Raw genomic sequence first — 27,653 nt, forward strand, 5'->3', positions numbered from 1 at the left:
GTGCACGTGATTATAGTGGGGTCTGTCGTGAAATCCACGGTGCACATGTATGCCAAGCAAGGGGCTATGCCGTATCCCGGAAATGTCTCGAAGGAGGATCCGGAAAGGCTGGCAATAATGGAGTGACCTAAAACTGATTTTGTCAGAAGGTCGGTGAGCCATGGAGTAGCGCAGTCAAGCCAAGCCGCCTCGATTGAGCGCCATCCAAAACGCCATAGGAAATCAGCAAAAACAATGCAGGGAGGAGGACAGCGCTTTCAAAATGCTTTTTCTACTGAAGAAAGTCGTGTAAATGCGGCGAGAGTGGTCAAAACACAGTCTTGAGACTCCACACTGCAGTTTGCGCTAGTGATTCCACAATGTTTACAAATCACTTCAGCTTAAAGGCGCACTGACATGAAAATTTTATGTTACACTTTTATTGCTTTTATCGATGGTCTGGTGAACCTGAAACAGCACTTCAAATACTTCAGCGCGCGATAGTTAATTACATTGAACGGCCTGAAAATCGTTTGTTTCGAATTCCCGCGCTTTCATCCCGAACGGCGCATATGACAGACTCCCTGCTTCACCTCACCGCTTTGTGCGGACGTCACTGGCGCCCGCTTGAGAGGGTGTTGCGCCCGCTCGCCGCTCGTGGGGCTGCGCGCGTGAAGTGTCGTCACGAGTTTTTGACGAGCGCTGTCGCGTCACTTCTTTTGGCTTCACGGGGTGATGTCATGCTGATGTCCATTTGCTGAGTGCCGCTCCGTCGGCGCGATAAATGCGATCCAATTGAACTATGTTCTTCGCGTCGCAGGCCGCTCATATTTCAGCCAGGGTATTCTGTTGAGTGAAGGAAGTGAACTGTGCAATAATATTAACGCTGAAAATTGGTGTCAGTGCTCCTAAGGTGGATTAAGGAAGGTACAATAACAAGGTTGCTGTGTCGGCAGATGGGCGTGTATTTAAAAGATACCCGTCACAATAGTCAAGCCAAGCCAAATATAGTATTGTAAACAGAAGGTTCAGTGCAAGGTTAGGTTCGAAGTTACTAGGTGTAACGGGACGTCCTTCAGGTAATGACATCTCAAATGCCAATAGTACGCCAGGCTTTTACCCTCAAAGCACTTAAACCAACTGCACTCAAAATTTTGACCTCTTGAAAACCTTATTTCCATATAGTCCCTGCCTAAAAAGACAGCTTGATACAAAATATGACAGCTGCAATACATGCATGCGCGACATAAACGATTACCTATTAGAAACCGGCGATTTTGAAATGGAAATTGAGATGACTGCGGCCATTACAGCCGGGCTGAAGTGACATTGCGGCCAGCGAGAGAGCGGCCGCCTGGCCGAAGCAAATCTGTGTGCAACCACTTCGTGCTTGCAGCAGCCTTAGGGGAAGCAAGCCCAGCAGTGCTCGACCGGTTCTCCTGGCTGGCCGGAAGACCAAGCACCCAACCGGCCGCAATGTCACTTCCGCTTCATGGCTTTTTGCGTGGTCTGCCGACAGGTGCAGCGTCGTCTGCGACGGAGCTATCGTAAATGCCTGTAATATATTAACGGAGCGTTTAACGGGGCTACCAGTCATGTCCTAGTTCCAGTCGGTTTGGTTGTGCGTACTGTATGTTCAAAATAAAATTACCCCAGTTGAAATTTCAGTGCAGTTGGCCTTTGAGCGAACTTCTCAGGACACTTGAGGGTCCTGAGAAATTTGGCAACCTCTACATTTGTACTAGTAATTTTTATCTCTCTACCCTGTAAGATTACCCTGTTTATGGGGTACCTAAAAATGAGAATTATGGCGAATTTTTGGGAGGCCTTGCACCTTTGAGGGAGAAGAAGAAAAAAAAGGAAATTCTGTCATCTCAAATGTGAGCAGGAAGCATGTGGTATGCACGACTGACAAAAGGTCCCCCGAGGAGGCTGTCGTGCCCAGTGTGTCGTTGCCTTGCAGGCCAAGCCTCCTGTGGAGGAAGAGGAGGAGCAGGTGGAGGTCAAGAAAGAAGGGGTGGAGGAGGAGGGGGAGGAGGAGGCGACTAGGCCAGTAAAAGAGCAGCAGGTGGAGGAAGAGGAGAAGCCGGAGTTTGAGACGGTGGCGACCAGTGTGGCCAGCCTGCGTGCCCTGATTACCTCCCTGGAGGAAGAGGGCGCCGACAGGAAGACAAACAAGGTAATGCGGGGCATTTACTGGGTGTCTGTGTGTGCGCTTGTCCTGTCCCGATTTGCCCCACATTCGTGAACGTGGGAGGGTTGGGGTACCCTCCAGCCGAGTGACAACCCGCAGCGTGCTGGCGGTGACGGTGACTGACCGAGAGCTGCTGTGCATATATCGGTGTTTATTGGCCAGCTGTGCAAGATGCAGGATCGCATTTGCATTAGAAAGTGCTAAGTATCTGACTGCAGTGAAATTTGCAACTCCAGCGTACCTCTAATCGTCGTTGTCACTTTTTGTTTCTTTGAGGGCTGTAAGTGTCATATTATGCGGGAAGGAGAATCGCTGGGAGAATCACCCAGCTGGAGGAGAATCTCCAGCTTCTCCATGAGGAGTGGCATGAGGGTATACATGTTTAAAGAGGCCATGGAGACAAAATGCAAGCTTGGTTCAGTCGAAAGGTTGCCTCATTAGAATAGCACTGATACCACCTTTGACACAAACTTCACAGAAATAAGCTGTATAAGGAGGAAAACAGAATGGGCAGGCGGCACCTTGGTTACATTTCCACACTGAACTCGTATGACGTTTATGGGCAGCTCGTTTTGATTGGCTGAGGCCCGAAAAATCCAACACAAAATTAAACAGGCACTATAAGCTCGCAGAACGAGCTGTTTGCGCCTAAATTTAGTGCACATTCTTTTTATAGCCGTAACAATGGTGGGGTAAGCAACGAAAGTGACGAACGAACATGTGAACGTGGAAGTACCAGTGCGTACTGCGTGTATTATGCCTGCCGAAGCTGCACAGCTGTTGGGTGGGTGCATTGGGCTTGTTCAGAAGTGACACTAGCCAACTGGCATAAGCGACATTGCCACTTACGTGACCCTGTTTGTCGAGCATACTCGTTTTACGAAGCTATTACTATCAATTGTAACAAAAACAAACCAGGGGTGCAAATTCAGTCGAAAACAAAGCAAGTGCAGGCAGTGGGCCTTGAGCGGTATCGTTGTGCCATCTAGGAAGGCAGACTGTAAAGAAGGCAACAAAAGACACGTTTCACCGTTCACGGCAGCCTTAGTCAACATAGTAACTTTCGTTTTAGGTACTGCATTGTGGGTCGACTCGAATGTAGGTTGACCGCCCCACATCGGAGGTCCGCAAAAATAATGAAGAAAAGAGAGAACACACGAGCGAATTCCACAATGAAAATATGTTTGTCAACTGACCTGCAGTTCGTCCTCGCTAGTGTCTTCACTAGTGCTGCTGATGCCATCACAGCTGGCGTGGTCCTACAGCACGCTGTTGTCCAGTGCGAGCCCAGTAAGTCAGAATAAAACGCATCGCAAACGAGCGGTAGGAATAACTGCTGTACGCAATAGGGGAACTCGGAAAGCAAATGCACAGTTCCCAGATCTCTCATTTGGCTTGCCGTTGCTGCTGGTACAAGTTTCAGTTTTGTTTGTAGGTTGGCCCCCTACCTCAGATTTTCAAATTCGAAGAAAGAGGTCGACCTACAATCGTGTAAGTGCAGTACTTGTCATGAATACGTGATCGGCGACATCACAAACAACACGATGCAGCGGGAGAATTATAATTTAGTTGAAGTTTTTTAATTTCTTGGTGAATGAAGCATTGTTTGATGCCAGACCAGCGCTGGAGGCACTAGAAAACACAAAATCTTTTGAATGAAACCGACTTGTATTTCGTTTTCATGGACCCTTTAAGGGGTTGGCGAAGTTGCGCTTCTCTCTCTGCGTGTCAGGTCAGTGATGCGCCCTGTCTCCCCACAGGCGGGTGCAGGAGCGGCGGGGGAGCAGCAGCAGCTGTTGGAGCAGTTGCGGGCGCTGCTTGCGGAATGGGAGCCGCAGGATGGCCGGTTCCAGCAGGCGGACGCCGCGCTGCGCACCCGACTACACCGCGAGTGGCACCAGCCGGACACCCACGACACCAACGACGCCGAGGTCAGCAGCCTACGTACCCTCCCCCCTCTCTTTCTCCTTCTCTTCCTCCTTGTCCCCCTCCTCCCAGAAAATCAACTCTGCCCTCGAGCAGAAAAACAAACTGCCGTCTAGTTCTGTGTTGCCATGGCCATATTTCAATGTACCTAGGGCCTGTCGGATGTCTGAAGCATATAGAGACTATGTACCCAGTACTTCTCAGTATATCCAGTGCTCTTCGTTGCAGCCCATGTTTTTCATATAGATGGTGCCGATCATTACACCACAAAGTGTCATACTATCGTCATCATCATCATCATCATCATAGGTCCACTGCAGGAGGAAGGCCTTTCCCACAGATCTTCAACCTCCCTTGTCCTGTGCTGTCCGTTGTCTTTGCTTCAAAATTTCCTTATTTAAAAGTTGCCTCTGGCTGCGAAAAACCATAATGTTGTTGCTGAAAGGCTCTGACAAGCTGGTTTATCGATGTACAAGACAAGAGGCAATTAATGCGAAGCAGTGTATGTCTAACCTCGTGCAGTTTTCATTCTGGTGAAGGCGCTTTATTCAGTGCTGCTCCGGCTCTCCTTCCTGCCACCGATGACCACTCTTTCACAACTCTTATTTCCCTCTCCACCACCGATGCCTTTTTCACGAGATCATCAGTCGGCTGATAACGGCATTGGCGCTGTTATCAGATGACTGCGAAGAATCAACTGAAGTGCGAATGGGCATAAAAAATGACCGGAGGCCGCCACCGTTGCAACTTCACATTCCACCTTGCTGAGTAGCTGCGAATCCCTCCCGGTGGAAGAGCAACTTGCCTGGCTAGAATGCCGGCGTGAGCCCATAATTCTTCAGCTTGAAAGGCTCTGCGAGTGGCATTTTTGCTGGTGTATTTCACGCCTAAGTATGCGCCCATCACTGGTTGCCGGTTTATGCATGCTTGGGTTGGGCGTGGAAGGAGGGGGGTGGTGCACGCACTGCTGGGCTTCATGCCGCTGCCGTTGACATGTCCGCTGAGCTGGTGAGAGATTTAAACATGGGAGTTTCATGACTCCATGCGCCCTGTCAGCTGTCCTCCGTAATCAGGTGGTTTGGGTCTGGGTTGGTGTGTTGCACAGACAATAAGGTGTTTACGACGGGGGTGGGAAATGGACAGCCATATGTTTGTCCGCTAGAGTAAAGTCGGAGGCCTTCCAGGTTTTAACTCGCTATGCGACGGACGCATGTCGTTCTCATAGAGGAAGAAGAGTGGGAACTGAAGAAGCTCGGGTCAATCCAAGTTTTATTCGGCTTGTTAGCCAGAAAGTATGCTTCATTGCAGATTATACAAACAAACATGTTTTGTTTCGTGCGCTCCGTGGACTGCGTCCAGCTTCGCAGGCCATCCTTTGTCACAGAGTGGGAAGACGCTAATTTTTTTTTTAAATTTCTTAGAAAGCTTTCTCCGACACAAACAAGAAAAAAAAAAGGTTTTCACTGTGTCAGAATCCTTACTGCTTGAAATTCAGGACTGGAGCTTTGCTATGTAAATGCCTTTTATGTCATCTTTGTCTGAAGCTTGCTCTCGCTTCTCGAAAGTCGGGCAGCAACACCATGTTGGAGTGGAAAGAGTCGAGCGCAGTCAAATCATTATGCTCAGTGGTAGCGAGGGGAAATGTTTTGATGTAGTAGCAGACATATGTGCTAGCAAGTGGTGCAGTAGGAATTTGTAAAACATGGATTTCTTTGGACAAGCGCAAGGACCAACGAATATTTAAATTTCAGTAGCCTATCTGGTAGATGTGCATGCTTATTGTACGCTTTTGAGGAGGTGAAATCAATGCACTCCAGATGCGAACGCCAGTTGCATATTTTTAACCGAAAGCAGGCGGAGACTTGAATGTGGAAGGCTGAGAAAGCGTTTGTGCATGCAGCAAGTCACTGGGCATTTACCCCAGCAGTGGCCGGCAGTGATGATAGGACCCAGCGGAGCCGTGCGCAGCTGCAAGTCTGGAGGTTGGGACAGAGAAAAGCTGTACCAATCTTGCCGCTGTCTTGTGCAGGATGCGCTGGACTCCTGGACCATGCACTACAAGGACGAGCTCGACGATGACCAGTCGTCCTCGGACGAGAGCCAGGAGGAGGAAGAGGAGGAGGAGGGGGAGGGTGATGGAGAGGGCAAGGATAACACCGAGGACGTGCAGGAGGACAGCAGGGACAACGAGGGCTGGCGCGTGCTGCGGAAGCGCAAGATTGCCCTCCTCAACGGTCTGACAGACTGCGCCGAAGACGACGGCGTGTCGGCCAAGGAGGCAGCCATGAGCCAAAGTTCGAGCCAGCCATGTAGCCAACCTTCCGTTGCACCCCAGCAGTCGACGTCGAGTTCGAAACGTCCGGAGCCGGCTGTCCCGAGAGAACTGCCCGGAAAGGCAAGTGTGCCTCACATTTTGGCGAGGAGTGCAGCGGCAACACTGCCCACCACGGCAACAGCTAATACAACAGCAAGGAACAAGGTGCTTGCGGCAGCAGTGCCACCGACTCTGGTTGCCACACCCAGTGCAACGACACGGAACAAGCCGCTTACACTGGCAGCCATGGCTACACCCAGTGCGACACCATGGAAGCAGCCGTTCGTCAGCACGGCATCAACGCCGGCGACCGTGGCTACGCCCAGTGGTGCAGTGTGGGCGCAGCCGTTTGCCAACAACCAGCCGTTTGCCAGGTTGCGGACGTACGCCGATCACCCCCGGCGGTCACAAAAGGTGCGCTCGCTGCTCGAGGCCGGCATCACCACTTTCCCCGACCGGCAGGGGGCCGCCGCTACCGTTCACGAAGCCCCTCCGAAACCCGCCACCTCGCCGGCCGCCCCACCGCCCCCCGTCGCATTGTCCGTCAAGCAAGAAGCGGGAGACGTTCTGCAAGCAGGAACTCAGCGTCAGGAAGACGCGCCCCAGGAGTTACCCAGCCTGCCGATGGAATGTGATGAACTACCGGGAGTACAAGACCTACCACCGGCTGTGAATGATGTCCTCCATGCAGCACCAGTTGTGGCCGACGACCGGGGAGCACCAGCAGTTGCCGGTGACGCCGTCATGGAGGATGCCTGCGAACAGCAGCCACCCGCGCAGAAGTCTGTCCTTGTCCCTGCGGTCGACAACAGTGGACAGGAGATCCTGTTACACGTGGAGTATACGTCCGTCGACGAGGCCAGCCTCGGCAACAACCTGCAGTCGTTGCCGCTTCCGACGGTGCCGCCCATGGTGCAGAACTTCCCCGCAGCACCGGCGACGACGACGTCCAGTTTGCAAAGTGTTTCCAGTGCGCTGCCAACCATGCACAGCTTTCCCATGCAGAGCGTTGCGGCACCAGTCGTGCAAGACCTTCCGGTGGATCCGTCAGTCGTGCAAAGCATCCCTCCCGCCGCACCGTCATCGTCAGCCGGGTACCAGGATCTTCCGGCGGCGACATTGTCCACCGCGCATACCAGCGTTCCCTCGCCGGTGTCGGTCGTGCAGAACAACCGGCGAGTGCCTGCACGCCGGGTGCCTCCGTGGTGGAGGCACTCCAGCAGTCCGGCAACCTCCCGGATGAAAGAGGTTCCTCCGCTGGCGCCCATCACCACCCCACGCAAGATCTTCAAGTCGCGCAACACGGGTTCTGTGGCCAACCAGTGCTTCACCGGTGTGGAGAGTACACCGGACGCAGTTGCGGACGCCGTGCACATGGCGGCGACAACGAGCGAAATGCTCGTGTCTCCCCAGCAGCAGTTCATCGGCTCCAACGGGTCCCAGCAGCTGGTGTTTGTGATGCCGCCGAGCTCGCCAAAGCCGCAGATGTTGCTGCAGCAGCCGCAGCAGCCCGAAGCGCAGGTCATGTCGCAAGAGCTACTCAACCAGCTCCTCCCCATGGCGGCCGCACCGCCCGCCGATGACCAGCAGACGACAATGCTCTTGCAGACGACGACCGCGATGCAGAATGCGATGCAGACGACGCCGCTGCTGCTGCTGACCAGTGACGGGCGCCTGCTGCAAGTGGTGCAGCAGCCCAGCTGACCGGATCCGGCGGCTTGCGCCGGCTGCTGCTGGCTGCCGACCGGCTACTACCCGAGCCATCTGGGCTAGGAACGCTTGTACATAGAGCCGCTTGCCGACAGTGCCTCTTGGGGTGGCTGCGATGACGTTGCGCTTCGCGGGGCGGTGCGTAGGTGAATACTCAGCGCGGTGTTGCAGCGGGACGGTGAGACTAATCGTGCAACAGTTGGAGAGCCTCTTGCTTCGCTTTGTTGCGCAACGTTGAACGGAAGACCAAACTCGGCTTGAAGTGGAGGGACGTTGTCACCCGACCAACCGCGAAGTGCCGTTTTGGGGCACGTCTGTGGGGGAGCAACTTTGAAAGCTGGCTTTCGTGCGTAGAGGCAGAAGTGACTGGGCCAAGGCGAGGGAAACACTCGCACGTGTTCGTTGCTGCTGTGGATTTTTCGTGCCAGCAAAACAAGCATCAGGTCTAGCTCCCAGCAAAGACTGCAGCGAATTGATGCATTGCATTTTTCTTTTGTCTCCAAAAAGTGTGGGTTAGAAAGCCGAAGCCCTGCTGCTCATCTATTTCTGGACGTTGGTAGCAGCAGGTATCATCATGCCTTCATGGACTCGCCGGCTGCGGTCTGCCACCCATGTTCCTGGCAAGCTGTTGCGTATGTGGGACTACTTAAAGAAATTTACAAATTCGTGGTGTGCAGCTCTTTGAACAAATCTTCGGGTGGAGCCAACGTTGTCAGCTCCTTTCTTTTGTTGCTGCCGCTCCCGCCCGTCGCCTCAGTGATCGTGTGTACCTCCCGGCATTTCGTTCCCGAGTTTCCGATTGCGTGCGATGGGGTTGTGTGGTCAAGCCCTCTTACATATTCGATGCCTCTCCCTACCATTTGTGCAATGGAGGAGGTGCCTGAACCCAAAGCACACAAGGCATCGGTGAGTTGTGCTGTACATGAGTGTAACGTATCAACATTCTCAGAAAACTTTTCCAAAGTGTGTGTGCAGACAGGTGGTGATTTTTGTGAAGAATTAAAAGAATTTAAGAAGACTTTTCTGACTCCGTCTGTTCAACACGAGCTTGGGAGTGGTTTCACTGAAGACCCCAGAGATTTCTAGCTGTGTTTTGTTGATAATTTTGGGCGATACGATGACGAAAAAAAAAAAACGCATCGTGCCAGTCTGTGGCTATGATACACTGTAATGCTATAATACTGACAAGTTGGATATTGTAAAATTTTTGTGGTAACCAGTTGTGCAACAATACAATCGAGTATGCAAGTCGTGGCTCAAGCCTTCGTGACTTTTTAGGGTGGAAGTCTTGGTTAAAATTGCATGCCTGTACGTGGCATGTACTTGTCTCAGACAAGCAGAAGTCACATTTTTCTTGCATGGCAACGTGACCGAAGTAATGCCAAATTGTGCCAGATGAGACCTCTTGGAACTTTAACTGTCAGAAACATTTGTTCCTAATTGTCCAATGCTCAGTTCTTTTTCATCACTTATATAAGTGCATAAAAAGGAGTTAAGAGCTTTTTTGGAGCAGCGTTTGTCTTGTCTACTCTTGGAAGAAGCGCTTTCATTCCATCTTCCAATATGGGCACATCACAGCTCAACTACATGCATTTACATAAGTGCAGCAGAAGCTGCAGAGGTGAACCAGGTGACCTGTGTTTTAAGTGCGCACTTTATAAGCGACCCCAAACCATCCTCCGCCGCCGGCGGCGTCGGCGGCAGCGGCGTCCGCAGTGCTCCTTTATATTTAAAAAAGAAACAGCATCCGGCGCCAGGTTTCGATCCGAGGACTTTGCGGCCGCAGCGCGACGCTCTACCGACCAAGCCACGGACACGACGCTGATGTCAGTGTTAGTGACGCGCCTTATATCTTTAACGCATTCAAACTACGTCGTCAGCGGCGTGCGTTGGCGACTCAGCGGCGTTATAGCGGCTTGATAACTGCGTGGTGTACACGTGATACTACAAACCCGATGGAAGAGATGGAAGAGAAGGCGGCGAGGCGGTGGGCTGCGGGGGCCGAGCGCAAGCGCCGCAAGCGGGCCGACAACCGTGCATTCGCACTTTCACATTCTCCCCCTCGGGGAAATGCGGGAGAATTTTTTTGTTTTTGTGGAACTCTATGTCGTGTCTTTTTTTTTTTTTGTATGCTACTTGGAGGCACACACAAGAATGCAAGAAAAAGGAATGGCCACAACAGCACAGTGGGCTTTGCTCAAACTTTATTCTTGTTTCGTCTGTTTCTATTTCTCAAAATCATCTTCCATTCGCACTTCCTCAGCCACGAGAGAAAAAAAAAAATGCACAAAAAATTGGTAACCCAGGTAGGCCTAAGCGTATCTTGGGCCTTGGTACTGTTATGGAGTGCATAAAGAATGAGATAAAGAATGCCACAATAAAGTGACGGCAGATCTAGTCCTACCACTTTTGATTGAATAATTTATTGATTGATTAACAACAGGTAGACTGCAGAAGCTGCTGAATTAATGGAGGGCAGGAACAACTGACAAAGCAGCGAAAATTCCTGGGTAAGGTCTGGGCTGATGTGGTAGATGAAAGCAGAAGGAAGGATGGACTTGCTGTAGACATTTTTAAGACGACTGTGTTATCACACGCCTAGAAGAAGTCCTGCAGTTTGTTATAAGTGGAAAGTTGCACAGCTTTGCACAGTGCTAAAAATGCAGGCAGCAAAGGCTAACAAATTTTGTGCGATCACCTAACTACCCTGTTTCTTGACAGTTCTCATTGCTTAAAGGGGCGATGCAGACAAAACACAAGTTTGGTTTATTTGAAATACTGCCTCGTCAGAATCGCACTGACACCACTTTTAACGCCCACTTCACTCAAATAAGCCGTATAATTAGTAAAAAAGGGGAACGGCCAGGCGACCAACTAGCTCATTTCCCACGACAGAACCTGTGATGTCACACCAGCCAGCTCTGCGATTGGCTGAGGCTGGCAAAAGCAAATGCACACTAGGCACAGCTTATAAGTTTGCCGAATGAGCTACGTGCACTAAATGTAATGCATATTCATTTTACAGAAGTAAGAATGTAGGGTAAAGAACGGAAATTACAAAAATACACGTAAACATTGAAGTACTGATGCGCACTGCTGTTAGAACTGGGCGCCCTATCCTTGTTTTAGCTGCACAGCAGTCCGCCGCTTTGGACTTGTTTCACACGACACTGGCCGATTGGCGAAACGCAATATTGTCTTGCGTCACCCTCTTTGTCGAGCATACCCCATGTTTCACGAAACGATTACTTTCTACCGTAACCAAAACAAGCCACGTGCAAATACGGTCAAAAACAAAGCAACAGTGGAAAACAATCCGAAGCTGACTATGGTAGCGCCATCTGGGAGGACTGACACTAAGCAAGGTTGCAGAGCCTAATGACGCACTGGAAGTTCATTTGAATATCCGCCCCTATGACTTCGTGGCAGACATCACGAAAACACACGATTTGGCGGGAGAATCAAAATTTTAACATAAACTGATAAGTTTCTCAGTGAATATGGCATCGTTTGCTGCTGGGCAAGCGCTGGGGGCACTATAAAACGCAAAATGTTTCGAACAAAACAAACTTGTATTTTGTCTGCATGGCCGCTTTAAGCACTGTTTCTACACGACGGGTCACTGTGAACCAAAATACATTTCCCCAACCACCGGGTTTGGACTGGTGACTAGTTCTTGCTTGGATCAACCACCTTTGGTGTCAGACTTGCCAAGTGACTAGAGCTCGGAAATATCACGCGATCTTTGGAATGTTCTCATCACTGAGCTCACAAGAAATCTGTACAACAACACCCACTTGGAACTCATTTGGAGTCGATGCCGTTTTCTTTACCTAAAAATAACATAAACTATAAAAACTGGTCAGAAAAGATTTTTTCGACATGCAATGCCAGTTCAGAAAATACAGGCATATGCGACCAGTGGACTTGTAGTGTATTGAGGCGCCATTTTGAACATTTCATGTCTTGTCTAACAAGACAGCCACTCTGGAGGGAACCTTTCTGTCCACGCCTTCGGTGATAACATGACATGTACAAGAGATTCAAGAGTCCGTTACAAAAAGAAAAAGGCACAAAAGATTGCCACGTGCAAACGGATAATCTCAAAAAGTCGAAAAGACTAGTCTTGAACTGGTGACGTTGATTAAGAAGATTCAAGAAGTGTCAAGACAGCAAGATGTATAAGAGAACAAACTTGACATTATGGTAAAAAGTAGGAAAAACTTGGGATAAGATGATGTGCGAGATAATGATGAGTGAATAACTGAAGAATGTGAGCTACGTTTCAGAAGGGGGACTGATAAGTGCACTGTATACAGTACAACTCGCGTAAGAGAAGTGATTGAAATGGCTAGTTTTGGAATACGTTTGCTCCAGGGTCACCAAGCAAGCAAACCTTTGCAAGGTGAGAAATCAACTGAGTGCAAGATCAGTGCCTGCACATACGCGACTGATCACCCACAGCGGCTAAATTTCTCGTAGAGACAACACGCAGGAACACACAGGGACATTCAATCCGCATCAAAAACGGTGCGAGTTATCTGACACCCTTCTCTACAACAGACGTCCAGGCCTTAGCTTGTTGCATCTTAAGGATGTTTCCACAAGAAAGGCCGTGTTAAGCTCCACACACAAGCAAATAGCATTTGGCACTGGATTCCATGCTCTGCACCAAACCATCACCGCGCAATTTGGTGATAAACTCGTGCTACACAGAACACTCACCATTGGGACTCTGTGTGAGTCCAGAGCTGGAATTCGCGAGAATGCGTTTCCGCGCGCTCTGACAACAAACGCGCACAATAAATAAGTGAGCAGGGTCGATCACCCGACCATCTTTGGTCGAAGCAAAGAATGCGTGCAGCTAGACGTATGTTACAGTACGCGCTGAAACTGAACGTTTTTCACCTTGGTGAAGTGAGCAACTTTGCCTCGTCGTAAAGTGACGCTGCAACACCATCAGGCACCCGAAAAACAATTATCGCACCACGCACACGAGCCTTTCAACTCCCCACGCTGCAACACCAGCAATGCTCTGACAATGTCTGTCGCAGCACGAGGCTGGAATATCGAGCACGTAGGGCAACTTGAAGTTACAATGTCACTACCAACACAAGCCAGGCGTGGCTTCGGTGCAGGTATTCCTTTGGAGATCTCTTTACAGGCTGCACTTCGTTGCCTGGTCGGGTGTGGCAGACATCGGAGGTGACGCCTCGTCGCCGCTCTCCGCCGTGCCCTCCGAGCACGAGTCGGCCTGCGAGCCGCCCTGCGAGCCACCTTGCGAGCACGACTCCAGCGGGGCCCCACAGGGGCATCGGGCCTCTCCTTTGGGTCGGGCGTGGCGACGGTGTCGTAGGCCTTCCTTGGCATCCTGCGTGCGAGTGAGACACAAGAGAAATCACGCTGCGATGGAGAATGCACAAGAACAGGTTGAACCTGAACCTGAGCAGAACCTGGGTTTGAACCTGAATAGAACCTGAGCTAGCCGGTGTGTGGTTAAAACCGGCGAAACTTCACGTGATGGTGGTATGCACTGGCTGTTTGTTTCCCTTTGTTTTTTAGTTGGACATACCGTAATTACCCGATTCTAACGCGCCCCCGATTCTAACGCACACCCGATTTTCCTGGCAAAAAAAACGAAAAAATTTTGACCTCCGATTGTAACGCGCACGGAACTTTGTGAGCAAGAAAAACGAATGCGAGAGAAACGGGCGATTTATTTCTCGAAATAATCTCACTAATCTCACTCCTCGTCGCTCTCGCTGACCACATCTCGTTCTTGGTGCCGTCAAGCGCGTTCGCGATGCCACACTTCATAACGAACGTTCAACCATGATCGATGGGATCGTGGCCCATGCCTCGCACGCCCATCCTGCGAGCTTCTCCAGAGGCGCACGCTTCAGCCGACCGCTCGTTTCGAACGCGTGAGAGCCGCTGCCGCCATTGCTGTTATCAAGCGCGCAAGTGGAGCAATTTGACAATTTGTGTGAATGCCTATAGAAAAGCCTAGGCGCTTATGCTATAGTGCCTAGAATATTCTAGGCGCTATACCTATGCTTCCTGCGTCTGAAAAATCGTTGCTAAAAGCTTTGGCGCCTGCTTAAGATGGCGATGGTGATGGGTGGGATGAAATTTCCGTTGTTTCGACAGTTTCGGTTTCGTATCCGATTCTAATGCGCATGCGATTTTTCGACCTATTTTTCCGGAAAAAAGTGCGTGTTAGAATCGGGTAATTACGGTAAGCCTTATGTCTCACTGAAGGGTGACCTCGAATGACCTTGGCGTCAACATGAACGGCACCAAAACCCAAGGCCATAGGTTAACCAAAGCATGCCGGCCACCTATAAGAGATTATTAATTATTACCAAAAGTTACTCAGTGGTTAATTCCGTCAAACGGACATTGCACCTGTTGTTCCTCATGTGCATGACGTGAGCCGCTCCAGACCATTGTCTTCGCTTAATTTGAGCAAGAATGTCTTCCACACGAGTCTGTTGCCTAATCCACGCAGCTGTTTTCTAATCCCAAAGTGTGACCCCTATCATTCTTCTTTCCGTAGCCTGTAGGGCCGATCTAAGTTTCAATTCAGGAAACACTAATTTAGGCATTGTCCACTTATATTTCCACTAGGGGTGTGAGAATACTAGAATATGAATTGAATAGTGCGCGAATAATTTCATTTGCAAATCAAATATCCACTATTCGGTTTTTTGAATAGTCGAGTGCAGTTTCCGAACGTCGTCCCCCCCCCCTGCAAAAGCGAGAGACGTCGATGCACAGTGCTTCACCGTCTGCTTGGCAAGTTTCATCCAAATCATGCATCCAACGAGGGCGCCTTGTACAGGCCGTAAATTTTATCCCGCTGCATGGAGTAACCCGGATTGTGTTGATACAATCTTTTCTTCGATCCGTCGCTGTCGACTCTGGCCGCCATTTTGAATTCTGCGACCGGATGTTTACATGTTGGGGCAGCTTCCGGTAAAGACCACCGCTGTTTTGACAGCACTTCCGTTAATTAAAAATCAAAAGCGGTTCTAGCTGTTTTTAATGCAGTTGGTGTGTGGTTACTGCGTGTTTACTTGTTTTTTAGACCACAGTGGGTAGCGCAGGCTTGTTCACGGCGACTGTAGTGCGAGCTCTCCTTCCACTACATATTATTCACAACACGCTGCCCATATGCTTCCGAAGAAGTGCCTCATCATGGTCCATGATTGTGGTTGGGCCGTGTTTTCACATCTTATTGTTCATGCCTGCAATGTGTTGGCTTCTGAGTTACGAGGCATGATTGCAGTACAGCAACTCCCACGCAAGTCGTTTTCTTTTTTTAACATGAAAGTGTTTTATTCTGGGGTACAACAAGACCCCACCGACGTCATATCCGTCACGGAAATGACAACGCCAGAAAAAGTTCCAGTGATGCGGCAGCACTAGGTTTCGAGCCCACGATCACTCTTCACTCTGGTCGCAACGGCAGGTGTCAGGCGCTTTGCCGACTGGGCTATGACTCCCGCCTGTTTAGCTCTATGAACGCGCTTTTGAATCGCTCTTCAGAGGGTGCTGTCGGCTAGGGGAGGTGAAGCGAAGTAGTGCGAAGTGACGCTAATGAGCACCGACAAAGGTAAAGGGCTATAGAATAAAATAAAAGCCCAACCCGCACCACATACGTATCGCGGGGGAAAAATGAGCACCGACAGTTGGCGCTATTGCTGCAAGCCGCAAACTCTGTCTCTCGCGCTCCACAAGCTGAGCTCTTCGCAACTCAACCGTCTGCCGCACCCACCACGGCGCACGACCGAAGTGGCTGCACCTTTGCCGAAGCGACTCGCCAGCAGGACTTTGGTCTCCAAGCACACCCACAAGACAGCTGCAAAACCGCAAATCATGCTCTTTTCGCTGCAGCGGACCGTGAATTTTCACCGCACAATTCGCTGAAAACCCGTTTGGTTTCGTTCGCACGGTTTGTAAGCGCCTGTGGTTTCAGTCGGATTTATGCAATGCTCCGGCGCATGTAATCTAGTGTCTAAGGTTGATGCGTCTAGCGGTGCCGTGCAATACTGATGAAATATAAATATCAATGTGCAAGTTCACATCGATGCACAATAAACATTAAACTGCTCCTGTGAAGGCGCATTTCACTTTTGTGTTGTACCGATTCCTATAAAAAAGAGATCAAGCACATTTTTTTTTTTCAAACGCGTATCGTGCCCGCTCCAGATTCCTGGAGTACTGCTGATGTGAGCTGAAAAGTGCGTTCTCCGGGTTGAAAAAGGACGCCATGTCTCCCGAACATCCGAAGTAGCTGCTGCTTTTCCACAAAAACGTATGAAAAATCGAGGCCTGTAAAAAAAAATTGATATTCGATATTCGATTTGATATTCAGCTTTTTCTTTCGAATTTGATTTGATTCGAAAGTTACTATTCAGCATTTGCACACCCCTAATTTCCGCAGTTTACTTTTGATAACTTAAGGCAGCAGCAGCAGCAAGCGCTTGAGTGGCACTTCAATTTTTGCCAACAGATGGCAGGCTAGTCACTCACCCAGTGCTTGCCCCCTTAGAGCAGGGGGGCCAACCACGGACCAGCTTTTGATACATGGGGCAGGGGGATTCTGCAGGGCTCGGTCCTGTTCCCGTTCCTCTTTCACAACTGGTGTATATTGAGTACCTCTGATCCGCGTATAAGGACACGCCCTCAGGCCCTCCTCACCAGCTGCTGCGTGCGGTGCTGGGGACTCCTGGTGAGCTCGCGCACGAGGAGGTTGAGGGACTGTCCCATGTTGAGGCCTCCCGGCTGAGCCACAGAGGACTGGCGGGCGAGCAGCCGCTGCAACAGGGCCTCGGTTGTCGCCAGCCGCCGCTTCAGCTCCTCCACTTCACCTGCGCAGGCAGCAGGGACACACTTTTGCCAACAGAGCACAGCAGCCGGCAACGATTCTTGATTCTCGCGCTAATTTTGTCATAGATAACAATGTACGAGCGATGCTAAATGTAAAGGTCTCCCCATATTCACCCGCACATGTCCCCATCATTACAGCGAAACCTTCCTCTTTAAAAGTTTCCCTGGACATGGAGATGCTCCGGGTTACTCCATCCTGGCTGACGGAACACACTGGAATATTGTGGTAGCATTCAATCACACCCAAATTCCACCTCGAAGTTTGACGTGCAAAAGCGATGAGACAATTTCGCTCTTCCGAGGGCTTTGCTGCAAAAGTCTGGAACCACACCAGTCTGACTGAGAATGGTCCATTCCTCGACTCCGCGGCAAAGCAAGTCCACGGACAGACAAACTCAGCGAACCACATTTGCTGCTCAGTCAAATAATGTGGAAATGCACTGAACTGGCTATCCCGAGCTTGGGTGGGAGGCGGTGTCTCCACGGGCTTTGTGTCCGCTCAGTGTCCGTGTCTGCAGACTCGGTTTGTCTGTGGACTCGCCTTGTCTCGGGGTCGAGGAATGGAGCATTCTAAGTCGGACTTACATGGTTCCAGAGCAACGCAGCATGGTTCGCTCAGTTCATCTGCCTCTGAGCACACCCCTGGCACCTTCCAGTGAATCGGACAAGCCCTCGGCAGTGTCCTCAAGATGGCATCCAGGTGAGATGGCCAATTTGTAGCCAAAACCTCTGTGAGGTGTACGAGAGAGTTTTAACTCTTTCGGTACGGCGCCATAGGCCATCTGTCCGTTGATTTCAAACGTCTCGCGAAAGCTAAAAACGGCGCCCGGTGGACAACTAACGCCATCTGGCATATTTATTGACAACTCATTTCTCGATTTTATTGTGTTTTGTTGATATTTCGCGTGCAGAGACCGCACCAAGAGTGAAATTTGAACCCGCGGTAGTGGCGAGTTGTGTGAAAACGGTGTCCGCTGTATTTGGGCTGTATTTATAAACAAAACGGGCTTCCTATCTGATGACTGCGGCTTTACACATTGATGTGTAGGGTCCAGACAACGTACGGTAGGGATATTTTGCCAAATGCGCCACGTGATATCGCATTATCACCTTTATGATAGCCTGGCACTCGTGTCAGATAACCGCTACGTAGCGATACGCGACACCTCTCAAGAGCGCTAGATTTTTTTTTTCTGGTTTTTTACCCCTAAAGTGAAAAGGATTTTGTGTCAGAACACAAAAAAGTGTGCTTGGATGCATGACTGACTTAAACTCGAGTGGCTTCGAGGAGTGGCACAGCCGTCAGTTCCGCTAGTTTGACGGGCCCACAAAAATACAAAACTTGGTGTACAGCGTTGATATATATATTGAATCACAGCCAAGAAATGTAGGAACAATTTGTGTATCTTAGAATTCCTAAAATAATTTTTAGGCTCATTACAATTGCCTATATACGTTGCGTGTATACTTTTTTGTGCTTTTTTTTCTGATTATTTGACTAATAAACTGTAAGTAATTGTACCTTTCACAAAACTGCTGGCATGTGTTTGTAAGAGCAATCTATAAGCTACAATTACATGCATAGCAATGCTAAATGTGTCCACTAGCTCAAGAGAAAAAAATAGTTTTGTGGAAGCACTCAAAATCGGCTGTTTTTCCGCCGTAACGAAAGAGTTAATAGGATGCACAAAGATGTGTGCATACATCACTCGGACCATCATCTGTCATCATGTAGCACAATCTTACCAATTCCTTTAAAAGAGAAATTACTGACAGACATTTTCTGGAGATGTCAAGGTAAACAGCTCGAGTTGCGTGAATCAGTGCAGCACAATTGGTCTTCACATCGATGTAGGATACTTCGATGTCTATTAAATAAATAAATAAACCGAGAACGTAGCAGGAGATGATGTTCTTAGATACAAGAGTGTTGTCCTAAAATTTGTTTGTCCAAGGCACCTGCTCGTTCATGCTAAATATTACACTAATTTTGCATGCTATTCTACAGTCTACCTATACACTGCAATGTACACCAAGGAAACTTTCTGATGGAGGTGAAAAGCAAAAACGCCCGTGTGTACAAGATTTCGGCGTACGTTAAAAATTCCCAGGTGGTCAAAATTAATCTGGAGCCCTCCACTACGGCAAGGCTCATCGTCTTCGTTGTGTCAGCACGTTAAAACCCTACAATCAGTCAATACATGAAGGAAACAGGGTAATTAATAAAAGTTTATACCCATTCAGGTTAACCAAATGTGAACACCACATGTGAACCGTGCAATTTCCACATTTTAGTGCTCATTTGGCACTTTTTAAACATTCGCAACTGATTTCATCCCCAATTTAGCCCCAGAACTGTACTTCACTACCCTTCTACATGGCGTATGCCAGTACAACTAGTTAGACAAAAAGAACTAGCAGTACACCCTATTTGCAGTACTAGTACTCTCAAAACCACAACGTCAAAAAAAAAAAGTGCTCGGTGAAAGAAATTAACCCGACTTAACAGACCTCTGAGTGGAACTGCAACACAATGCTGGGAGGATTAACGAGGGCGTTTGAAAAGGAATTATCATCATCGTTCACTGAGGGAAGCAGTTAAGTTTCGTTCGTGCTTTTCGCTAATGCCACGAGTGAAAGTGCAATGACGCTTCACCACGCATCTCACTAGCGTCCCACCGAGAAACAACGTCACTTCACCTCATCTCCCGCCAGCGCAAGAAACATGGGCAGGATGGGATTGCGGTGTACAGTACGTTTCACCTCACTCCTCACTACCGCCAGAAACGAAACGACGTGGAACGGGACATGGGATGGGAGTACACGTTTCCACTCTTCACGAAGGATGGGGAACGCTTGAGCTCGCTCTTCACTAAAGCGAAAGGAGATGCACAGGCACCCGCACACATCAAATCATTTCAAAAATAGTACTGCAACGATGCTTGTAGCAATAGCAAACACATTTCTGCACACTGGAAAGCCCTTGCACCATTTTATGCACACTGAAAAGCCCTTGCACCATTTTTCACGAGCAACACGAAAGCACTGCTTTCTCTTTGCTGCCTGCTGGGATACCGGTAGCCGGATACCGGCTCATAAAACGCAGCCTTCGAGCCTCAAACGCTGCCATCGATGATATGGAAGAGAAAGCAACCCGGCGGACTAGATACATCAAAAATGACCCCAAACGCACCGACAATCAGCTTGTTCAGTGCAAAGTTCACCAGGACCCCTCATCAAAAATGCTTGTAAGGGTTCAAGGGCTACGCCCCTTTGTATGACAAGAGTGTCAGCAGATGAGCTTGTTTTGTGCAGTTGTTTTGAGACCGGTACTTGTAAATCTGTGCTTGTAAGCAGACACCCACCCTGTGCACCCTGAGGTTGTCCGGACGTGTCGGCTGGATGCACCCCGTGGCTGGGTGAGACGGATGCTGCCGGGCCACACGAGCCGAATGGCTCCTGGTGGCTTGTGTCGGCTTGCGGCGACTTCTTGCAAACAAGCTGCGAGAAACGAGGGAGGACGATTATTAAAGCGAAAGCTTTCTTGGTGGAACCGATGGCGTCCTGTCAAAAAACTATTGCATTTCCCCGTAGACCAGTCGGTCGACCAAAAAGCTCTGATATACGATCTCTGGATTCACACGGCGCGGGCATGAAACTGGTCTTCCATTGTGTCAAAATGGTTGTTTAAAAATCGCGAAAAAGTGACGCTCTATATAAGACAATGCACACATCGATCGTGAACAAGGAGTACAATAGTGTACCTTTATCTCATAAACCACGTGTCAGTATGCATTTAGATAATTCGTAGATGCATTGAAATGAAATGAGATCAAAAATGCTCACACAGGTTCGGTCTACGTTTGTGATTTGGGTCTTTGAAGGTTTTATGATAGATTTTGGACGCACTTTTAGCTTTTGGGCTTCTCTCAACTTTCTTTAGGAACGGGTGGTAAATACTTTGTCTATTAATACAAGAAGTCAGCCAGAATTATTTCGTAATAACCGTAGTAGGCAACCAGACATACATAAACAGAGGATAGAAGAAAAAGATGTACCATGTGCACAAGTGCAACTCAAAAGCCGACAGTGAGTCATCTTGGTGAGCAGCAAAGCAGACACACATCTTGACTTTTGCCTTAATTTGTGGAAGACGGCTCAGTGAAGTCTGCCCTTACTGTCCACCCTTACTCAAAACGACATTGACCAACGGAAGACACCGTGCACGCTACTCAGAAAGCTGTTTGTAGCTTGCTTTAAGACTGTTGGTAGCTTAATGCTTAAATGCAGTTGGCCCTTTATTTTTAAAGTCAACTGGGATTAACAAAACTGGGGCTAGTGTTTGTCTGCGTTTTCACTTCAGCATCTTTGTTTGATGACATTGTGTTTGCAATTAATTCAGAAGCCCATCGGGTTGCAGCCTATGACTTGCATTTAATCCAATGTAATGTTACCAGCTATAGGTGCGGGATAGTGATGACAATAAGATCACAATGCCAAACTTTTTTCAAGTGCCATCAATGGGTGACTTCATATCTTGAGAGATGAGTTACACGTTTCAGCCCCAGCCCACATGCATTGAACAACCGTACACAATGTATACTTCCACCACCGGTGTTTCCATTGTTGCTTCCTGGCTTCCACTGCTTACCATAACAGTTCATCTTGCATGTAGAAACCCAGTGGTTTCACCACGACTCCTTTGGGAGTCAAGCACAAAAGCCAAGCCAAGCACAAAAACAGCTGACACCAACCTCTGGCGGCTAAAGAATTGCAGCGTACATCAGTTCATTGGGGCAGGTTAGTAATTCCAATACCTTCTCTGCTCAAGTACAGAACTGAAAACTAAACTACACCGGATATTGGTGGCTCAGTGATTTTTCTTCAGCCTGGAGTGATCACTTTGCATTTGCACACAGGGCAAGCAACACAGGCCACCATCCCGCTCCTCCCATTCTGTGACGTGCGCAAGAACTTACACTAGCTCGTTTGCGAATGTGCACGGCTTTCTGCTCCTTGAAGGTCATTTTTAGTCTCTCTGGGCTGTCCGCTGTCTGTAAGATTGAAAATGAGGGACGCGCTGGGCCCCTCGTCGTCTCCTAAACAGCCCACCGTGAGATCAAAGCTTTGCCAATTTTTCTAAAAAGTACAGGACTGGACCAGTGTCTCTAAAGAACTCTGTGGGAGCATGCGGAACATCATCACCATCGTCGTCTTATTTTTCATTACCACTAGTTTTTTTTTTAATCATCTGGCATAGCAAGCCCGGCGCCTTTGTTAAACCAACATCACCAGTGACATTAACCCTTTGATACCAAGCGCTGCTTAGGAGCAACAACCCAAATATCTTTTTTCTCCTGGGCTTTGTGAGGTTTTGGAAATTAAATGCAACATGTTGACAGACGAAGGTACCCGAACCTTCAAAAAGTGGAAAAGACAGGGCAGCACATCTGTTTGCCTGCTATTAACCCAGACTTGTTTCTGTGTGCCGACTCACATCAAGCCCAACAGCTCGATGAGCTCGTGACAGGAAAGCGAAATTGTGTGATTTCGTTGTTACTACAAATAATAGGTACAAAAACTTTACGTTTATAGTCTCTACTTGAACCATAAACCATGCTGATCAAGGCAGCATTTCGTTCGACTGATATATGAAGCAGGAAGTGCCCAGTGTCACCCAGATGTAAAACCTCATCACGTCGTTCCTAATGAACCTAATTTTTTTTCTAACTTCAAATTTGTGATGTCCGGTGTCCGTTTAGATCATTAGTTTTTGCAATCTTAAGCAAAAAATTAACGTTTTGGGCATTAACGGGGTTAAAGTTTTGGACATCAAATCGTGCTCCCTCCCTCTGTCTCACAGCGGAAAATGAGATGAGCAAAGCTTAGGAACTCAGTTTTCGTTGATCCCAATGTGACGACGACCTGCTTCGTTAATTTGTGAAACTGCGGTCTCCACACCAATGCGGGTGCATGGGTGGGAGAGGGGGTGCGGGTGTACTGACCTTGAGCACGGTGTAGAGGAAAAAGACGACCACCCCGATGGTGTAGAGCGGCATCACCAGGTTCATGGCGCCGCCCGTCTTGGCAGCCTGGCGCGGGGGCTGCCTCATCGAAGGGTGCGGGAAGGGCTGCAAGCAGAGCCTCCCCGTCAGGCAACGAGCGAACCTTAAAAAACTATCGTATTTTTGCGCGTATAACATGCACCAAAAACGCAAAAATTTCAGTGGCAAAGTAGGGGTAGGGATAATACGCGGGTTTTTTTCTTTAGTGCAGCTTCACGGCAATGCGCGTTGTGCCGTGAAGCTCCCACACAGTAACACTGACTAAGCCTTGCAAGGCAGCGACTGCACAAAACATACACAAGGTCAAGGAAGAAAAAACACGAGCGAAAAAAAAGAAAAAAAAAACACAAACATGGATGGACCCGAAAATGACCCTGTTAACAACAGTGAGGACTGCGGCTCAAGTGATAGCTCTGGTGACAGTAGTAACACTGCATGAATTGTGACTTTCACCTTGCAGTCAGTGTATTCTGCTTGCCAAATATACACTTTTTCTGTCTACATACTGTTGCTTGAGCAGTAGCTTTGGTGCAGCCTTTCGTGTATCAAATGTGCGGGCAATCACGACGATTTTTTTTTTTTTCCGGCTGGCTGAAAGTGGGGGAGCGGATTATATGCAGGGGCAGGTTATACGTGTAAAAATACAGTATTCTTCAGGGAGTGTACCACAAAAAAACCTAGTCAAGGGTTTGATGACAGTTCATCTGGTCATCAATGGGAACTGACCAAGCATGAACAAGTGTTCAACTGTTGGAACTGCACATGGGTCCCTTGTTCGCAGTGAACAAGGAACCCGTATGCGGTTCCAAATGCTGAAAACTCTTTAATACTTGGTTGGCATGAACATTTCATTTCTTCGTGAAGAAACATGAAGATTTGTTACTGCAACTTCTGCGTGTGCTTCTTTGCTGCAGCTCCTTCTTATAGGGGAACTGCAGGTCCCTCCAATATGGGTGTAAGATTCCTCTGCAGTTGCTCAACTCCACGAGTTGAGCAACTGAAGAACAATGCCTGGATTTCAGACAGAAAAAAATCACTCGCTATGATGAAACTCTGCAGAATGAAAGCATCCGCAAGGGATGTGGGAGGCTACTTTTCCAGTGCGTACGGGAAGTGCACGCAAAGGGAAAGGTGGGGAGGGAACCAGACTAAATTATATTTGTTACATTTCACCGAAGAAAATTAGTGAATGGGGGGCTGTACAATCAAGACCTTTTGAGAATTTCGCGAGGCTTATGTGCACTGCTCTCGTCATATGTAAAGTGTCACCCTATGTTGCAAAGTGAGGCGAAAGTAATTCCATTGTGTACTGTCAATTAGGAAGCAAATAAGGGCAAATAAATGCTGAGTAAAACTTTTTTTTTCCGCATAAAACTTCAATTAGCTTCAAAGTCCCAAAGGCTGCCACTGAATGCCTTAGGCCATCTGTTGTCACTGCCTTATACAACCTGATGGAACCCTATACGCATGTTACAAAATTTGATCTGGTTGGCAAGAAGATGACATCGAAGTAAGAGGCTTTGTTAAACAAAAAAGTTTTGTTAAACATTTAGTAGCTTGAGTAAACACCCGACAGAAATAAAACCTTGAAAAATGAGGGTCAAACACAACATAGGCTTAACCTGAGCTACACAGATAAATGCAATCATAATTTATCCCAGACAAGAGATTGTAGGCTTCAATACAAGATAAGTACACGATTATAAGCTCTTGCACACTCTCATGAGCCAATAAGGCCGCTGTGAGAGCATGCTCCGGTGTGATACGTGAAAGCACTCACACGGCCCCTGGAGTACTCTGGGCTGTGGGCCTGCCCTGGCAAGTGTGACTGTGCTGCTGGACGACCGGGGACCGACCCTGCAGACAGGAGACGCCAGTCGTCAGGCTACGGTCAGCCTCTCTCCTGCTGTTCTTAAAAAAACTGTATTTTGAGCCTGGTGAGAGCCACCACAGCCGTTGACAAATGCCAACAACAAGGCCGGCCGCCAAACAAGGAAGGCATGGCTGTCACTCAAGAGACCCACAGTCCACTCAGTGACTCTTAAAGAGACAACAAAGGCTAATTACAAGTTTGGGTCAATAAAAAGACTGTCGTACCGATAACAATGGCGCCAATTTTATCATAAAGTTAAAACCAAGATATTAGAGAAAACGGGTGGAGCAGTGGCGACTAACGATTTCCCGCGATTTCTCCACGCCGTCCCACATCAGCATCGGCACGATTTCGCCTTGAGGTGAGAAAAAAACTGCCCATTTCTTGCAGGAGAGGGGAGAGGGAGAGGGAGAGGGGCAATTGTTCTGGTGCGGCTTGTAGACGGGGCAGGTGCCCCTTTTGCACCCACCTGCCGACACCCACGAAGTCACGAAATCTTGTTTGTGCGATTGGTGGCTGCCGACTTGAGCCACTGCCAAGGAACATGACTCGGCGATTACAGCGGTTCCATTTGATCGTATCACTTGAATGCTGGCGTGCAGTTAACTTAACACACCAATTGCTATGTTTTTGTGCTGCCCCACACGACGCTCCTCCTGCCCATATTATGTCACTGTACGCGGAATTTGAAATTTTTTCAACATCTCTCGTGTTTGTTTTTTTTTTCTGTTAAAAAATGTCTTTCATATGGCTGAAATGAAGCTGAGCGTGTTACTAAACGAGGGGTCTTCCAAATCGAACGAAGTTGTATTTTGTCGTATTGGCCCCTTTAAGAGCCTCTTCATGACCTTTAGGTCCCTCTTGACCGCGGTACACGTACCGGCGATACTGAACGGAAAGTTTATGTGACGGATACTTGGCGCACGCATGTCTCCTCTGCTCCAATGAGGAGAAACGAGATGCCTCGGTGCAAGCGCTACCTTCTTAACTTCCTTCGCACCACTACGTGCGTGACACGAAAGTGAAACTTCTGTTGCTAACAACGACATACAGTTCAAAGCTTTAGCAGCATTAAGAGGTGTCTGCTGTGCCGATAAATCACCCAATGCCTCTCTGTGCTGGCACAACCAAAGCGTTAGAAGTCACGAAGGAAAGAGTTTTATAGGGAGTGCTGCGAGGGCCCTTGAAGTGCCAGCAAAGAATCAGTGTCGACTTTCTTTGAACGAACAGCGCAGGCGGTAATCATATGTGGTGCACAACAGAAACACTACATAAAATTTGTTTGTTACGCATATACAGCTGTATCAAAACTGCGGGGATCATCATGGCAATATGTCCGCGTGAACACAGGCATTATCACCATTAATTCCTGAAGCCCACCCGGGTTAAATTTATAACTCATTTACAAGGCAGTTGACAGCTAATTGATAGTGAACACTTTTTTTTCACACAGTAAGTAATAAACCATACAACCACCCCCATATGCACAGTCGGATATTTCTTTACACATACGCAAGTGCACTTGAGGCACTCATTCTGAGAAAAAAATTCAATAATGAAAAAAAAAAAGAAGAAACAGCCTGCATGCTTCTCTTTATAGACATATCACAGGTTTCGTATACCCCTGCACAATCTTAGTCCCTGTCCAAACACTAAACAAAACAGAGTTGACCCCGACGATGTAATGCACTGCCGTCATCGACCTCTCGTAGAAACTTCTTTTCTTCGTATTAGTTTTCACTAGAGTTCCCCCATAGCTCACTGCGGGAGCCATATAGAGGAATAACTAGTTGGCAAGGTCCTCGGAGGCGTTGCCAAATCACCCCCCTACCCGGCTGGGTAAAACTGATTGGTTGTGCGCTTTGACGGGCCGCCACGTCGTCTGCTATGTACAGCAATGCAGTCGGCCCTGTCTATTTTTGCGACAATATTCTCACCACAAACGACGGTCAAAATTGTATTTCGCCTCCAATGCAATGTGCCTTCCTGTGAGCCCTCGTACAAGTGCCGCAAAACGATACTAGTCTGACTGACCGCGCCGCAAGAGAACTGCCAAACTTCCCTGACCTAACACATCAATACGTCCTGTGGAGGTTTACCGATCTGCGCTTAAAGCAGCAATTCGCGAAGGAAGTTAAGAGATCGGTAGAAAGGAATTCACACCGCAAGCGAAAGCTGGCTGTTTTCAGTGCGAGAACGTACAAGGGATAGCGGGAACGCTTACCATCCAGGCCTTCGTGTTGGGTCTTTGAGAAAGCCGCCTGCATCATGGGATAAAACACTTTGGGCCACAGGACGGTGAAGCAACCGACGACAATGGCAAGCACCGCGATGCTTTTTCCGACGCCAATATCGGAGTTCGCCATCTTTGGGAGCCACATAAAGGACGGAAGAGGCCGTTGCTAGGCAACCAAGCACTAAAAGTACAATAGTGATGATAATGGTCAATGACTTCTTCCTTGAATCGGGGTAACGGCCTGCGCCATCTCGCCTACAGCTAACCTACAAATCTTATTTCTCTAATCCTACCCTCCCGCTATCTCGTGCTGTAATATGACCCTTTATCGACTCATTTCCGGTTTCTGATGGGTGAGGCCGCTTAGGGGCTCGGGCTGTCGGCGTCTAAGCCCTCATTCACACAGCCGTCACCTTCTCCGTCACGGCAGCGTCACGTCAAGAAACCGCGACGGAGACGTA

At 48.7% G+C, this 27,653-nt stretch overlaps 2 protein-coding genes across 2 annotated transcripts in view; one reads left to right on the top strand and one right to left on the bottom strand.

Moving 5' to 3' along the window:
* The window catches only part of LOC144162316 (uncharacterized), a 35,323-nt gene extending 26,181 nt beyond the window's left edge, over positions 1-9,142 (top strand). Inside the window, exons 10-12 of the mRNA XM_077692795.1 lie at positions 1,943-2,158; positions 3,934-4,104; positions 6,129-9,142. Of these exons, the coding sequence (XP_077548921.1) occupies positions 1,943-2,158; positions 3,934-4,104; positions 6,129-8,117 (2,376 nt within the window). The 3' untranslated portion in view covers positions 8,118-9,142. The remainder of the gene's footprint in view (positions 1-1,942; positions 2,159-3,933; positions 4,105-6,128) is intronic.
* A 1,149-nt stretch (positions 9,143-10,291) lies between these two features.
* On the bottom strand, positions 10,292-27,348 carry Ric-3 (RIC3 acetylcholine receptor chaperone). Its single transcript, XM_077692800.1, has 6 exons — positions 27,181-27,348; positions 24,864-24,940; positions 23,024-23,149; positions 20,384-20,519; positions 16,830-16,999; positions 10,292-13,494 (listed from the first exon to the last, which is right to left on the bottom strand). Exons 1-6 carry the CDS (start codon positions 27,335-27,337, stop codon positions 13,282-13,284), a joined length of 879 nt encoding a protein of 292 aa, XP_077548926.1. The 5' UTR covers positions 27,338-27,348; the 3' UTR covers positions 10,292-13,281.
* Between the last annotated feature and the right edge of the window lie 305 nt (positions 27,349-27,653).

This window comes from Haemaphysalis longicornis, unplaced genomic scaffold (genome assembly GCF_048455015.1).
Source record: "Haemaphysalis longicornis isolate Haplotype H1 unplaced genomic scaffold, Haemaphysalis longicornis Haplotype H1 scaffold_12, whole genome shotgun sequence".
Taxonomy (NCBI): Eukaryota; Metazoa; Arthropoda; class Arachnida; order Ixodida; family Ixodidae; genus Haemaphysalis; species Haemaphysalis longicornis.

What these genes read in the sequence shown, in the direction of transcription:
- Ric-3 (XM_077692800.1), bottom strand. Translation starts at nt 27,337, where the DNA reads ATGTGGCTCCCAAAGATGGCGAACTCCGATATTGGCGTCGGAAAAAGC. An exon ending in CCAACACGAAGGCCTGGATG is followed by an intron (nt 24,941 to 27,180) that starts GTAAGCGTTCCC and finishes TCCTGTCTGCAG; the next exon opens with GGTCGGTCCCCGGTCGTCCA. An exon ending in AGCACCGCACGCAGCAGCTG is followed by an intron (nt 13,495 to 16,829) that starts GTGAGGAGGGCC and finishes ACTCGCACGCAG; the next exon opens with GATGCCAAGGAAGGCCTACG.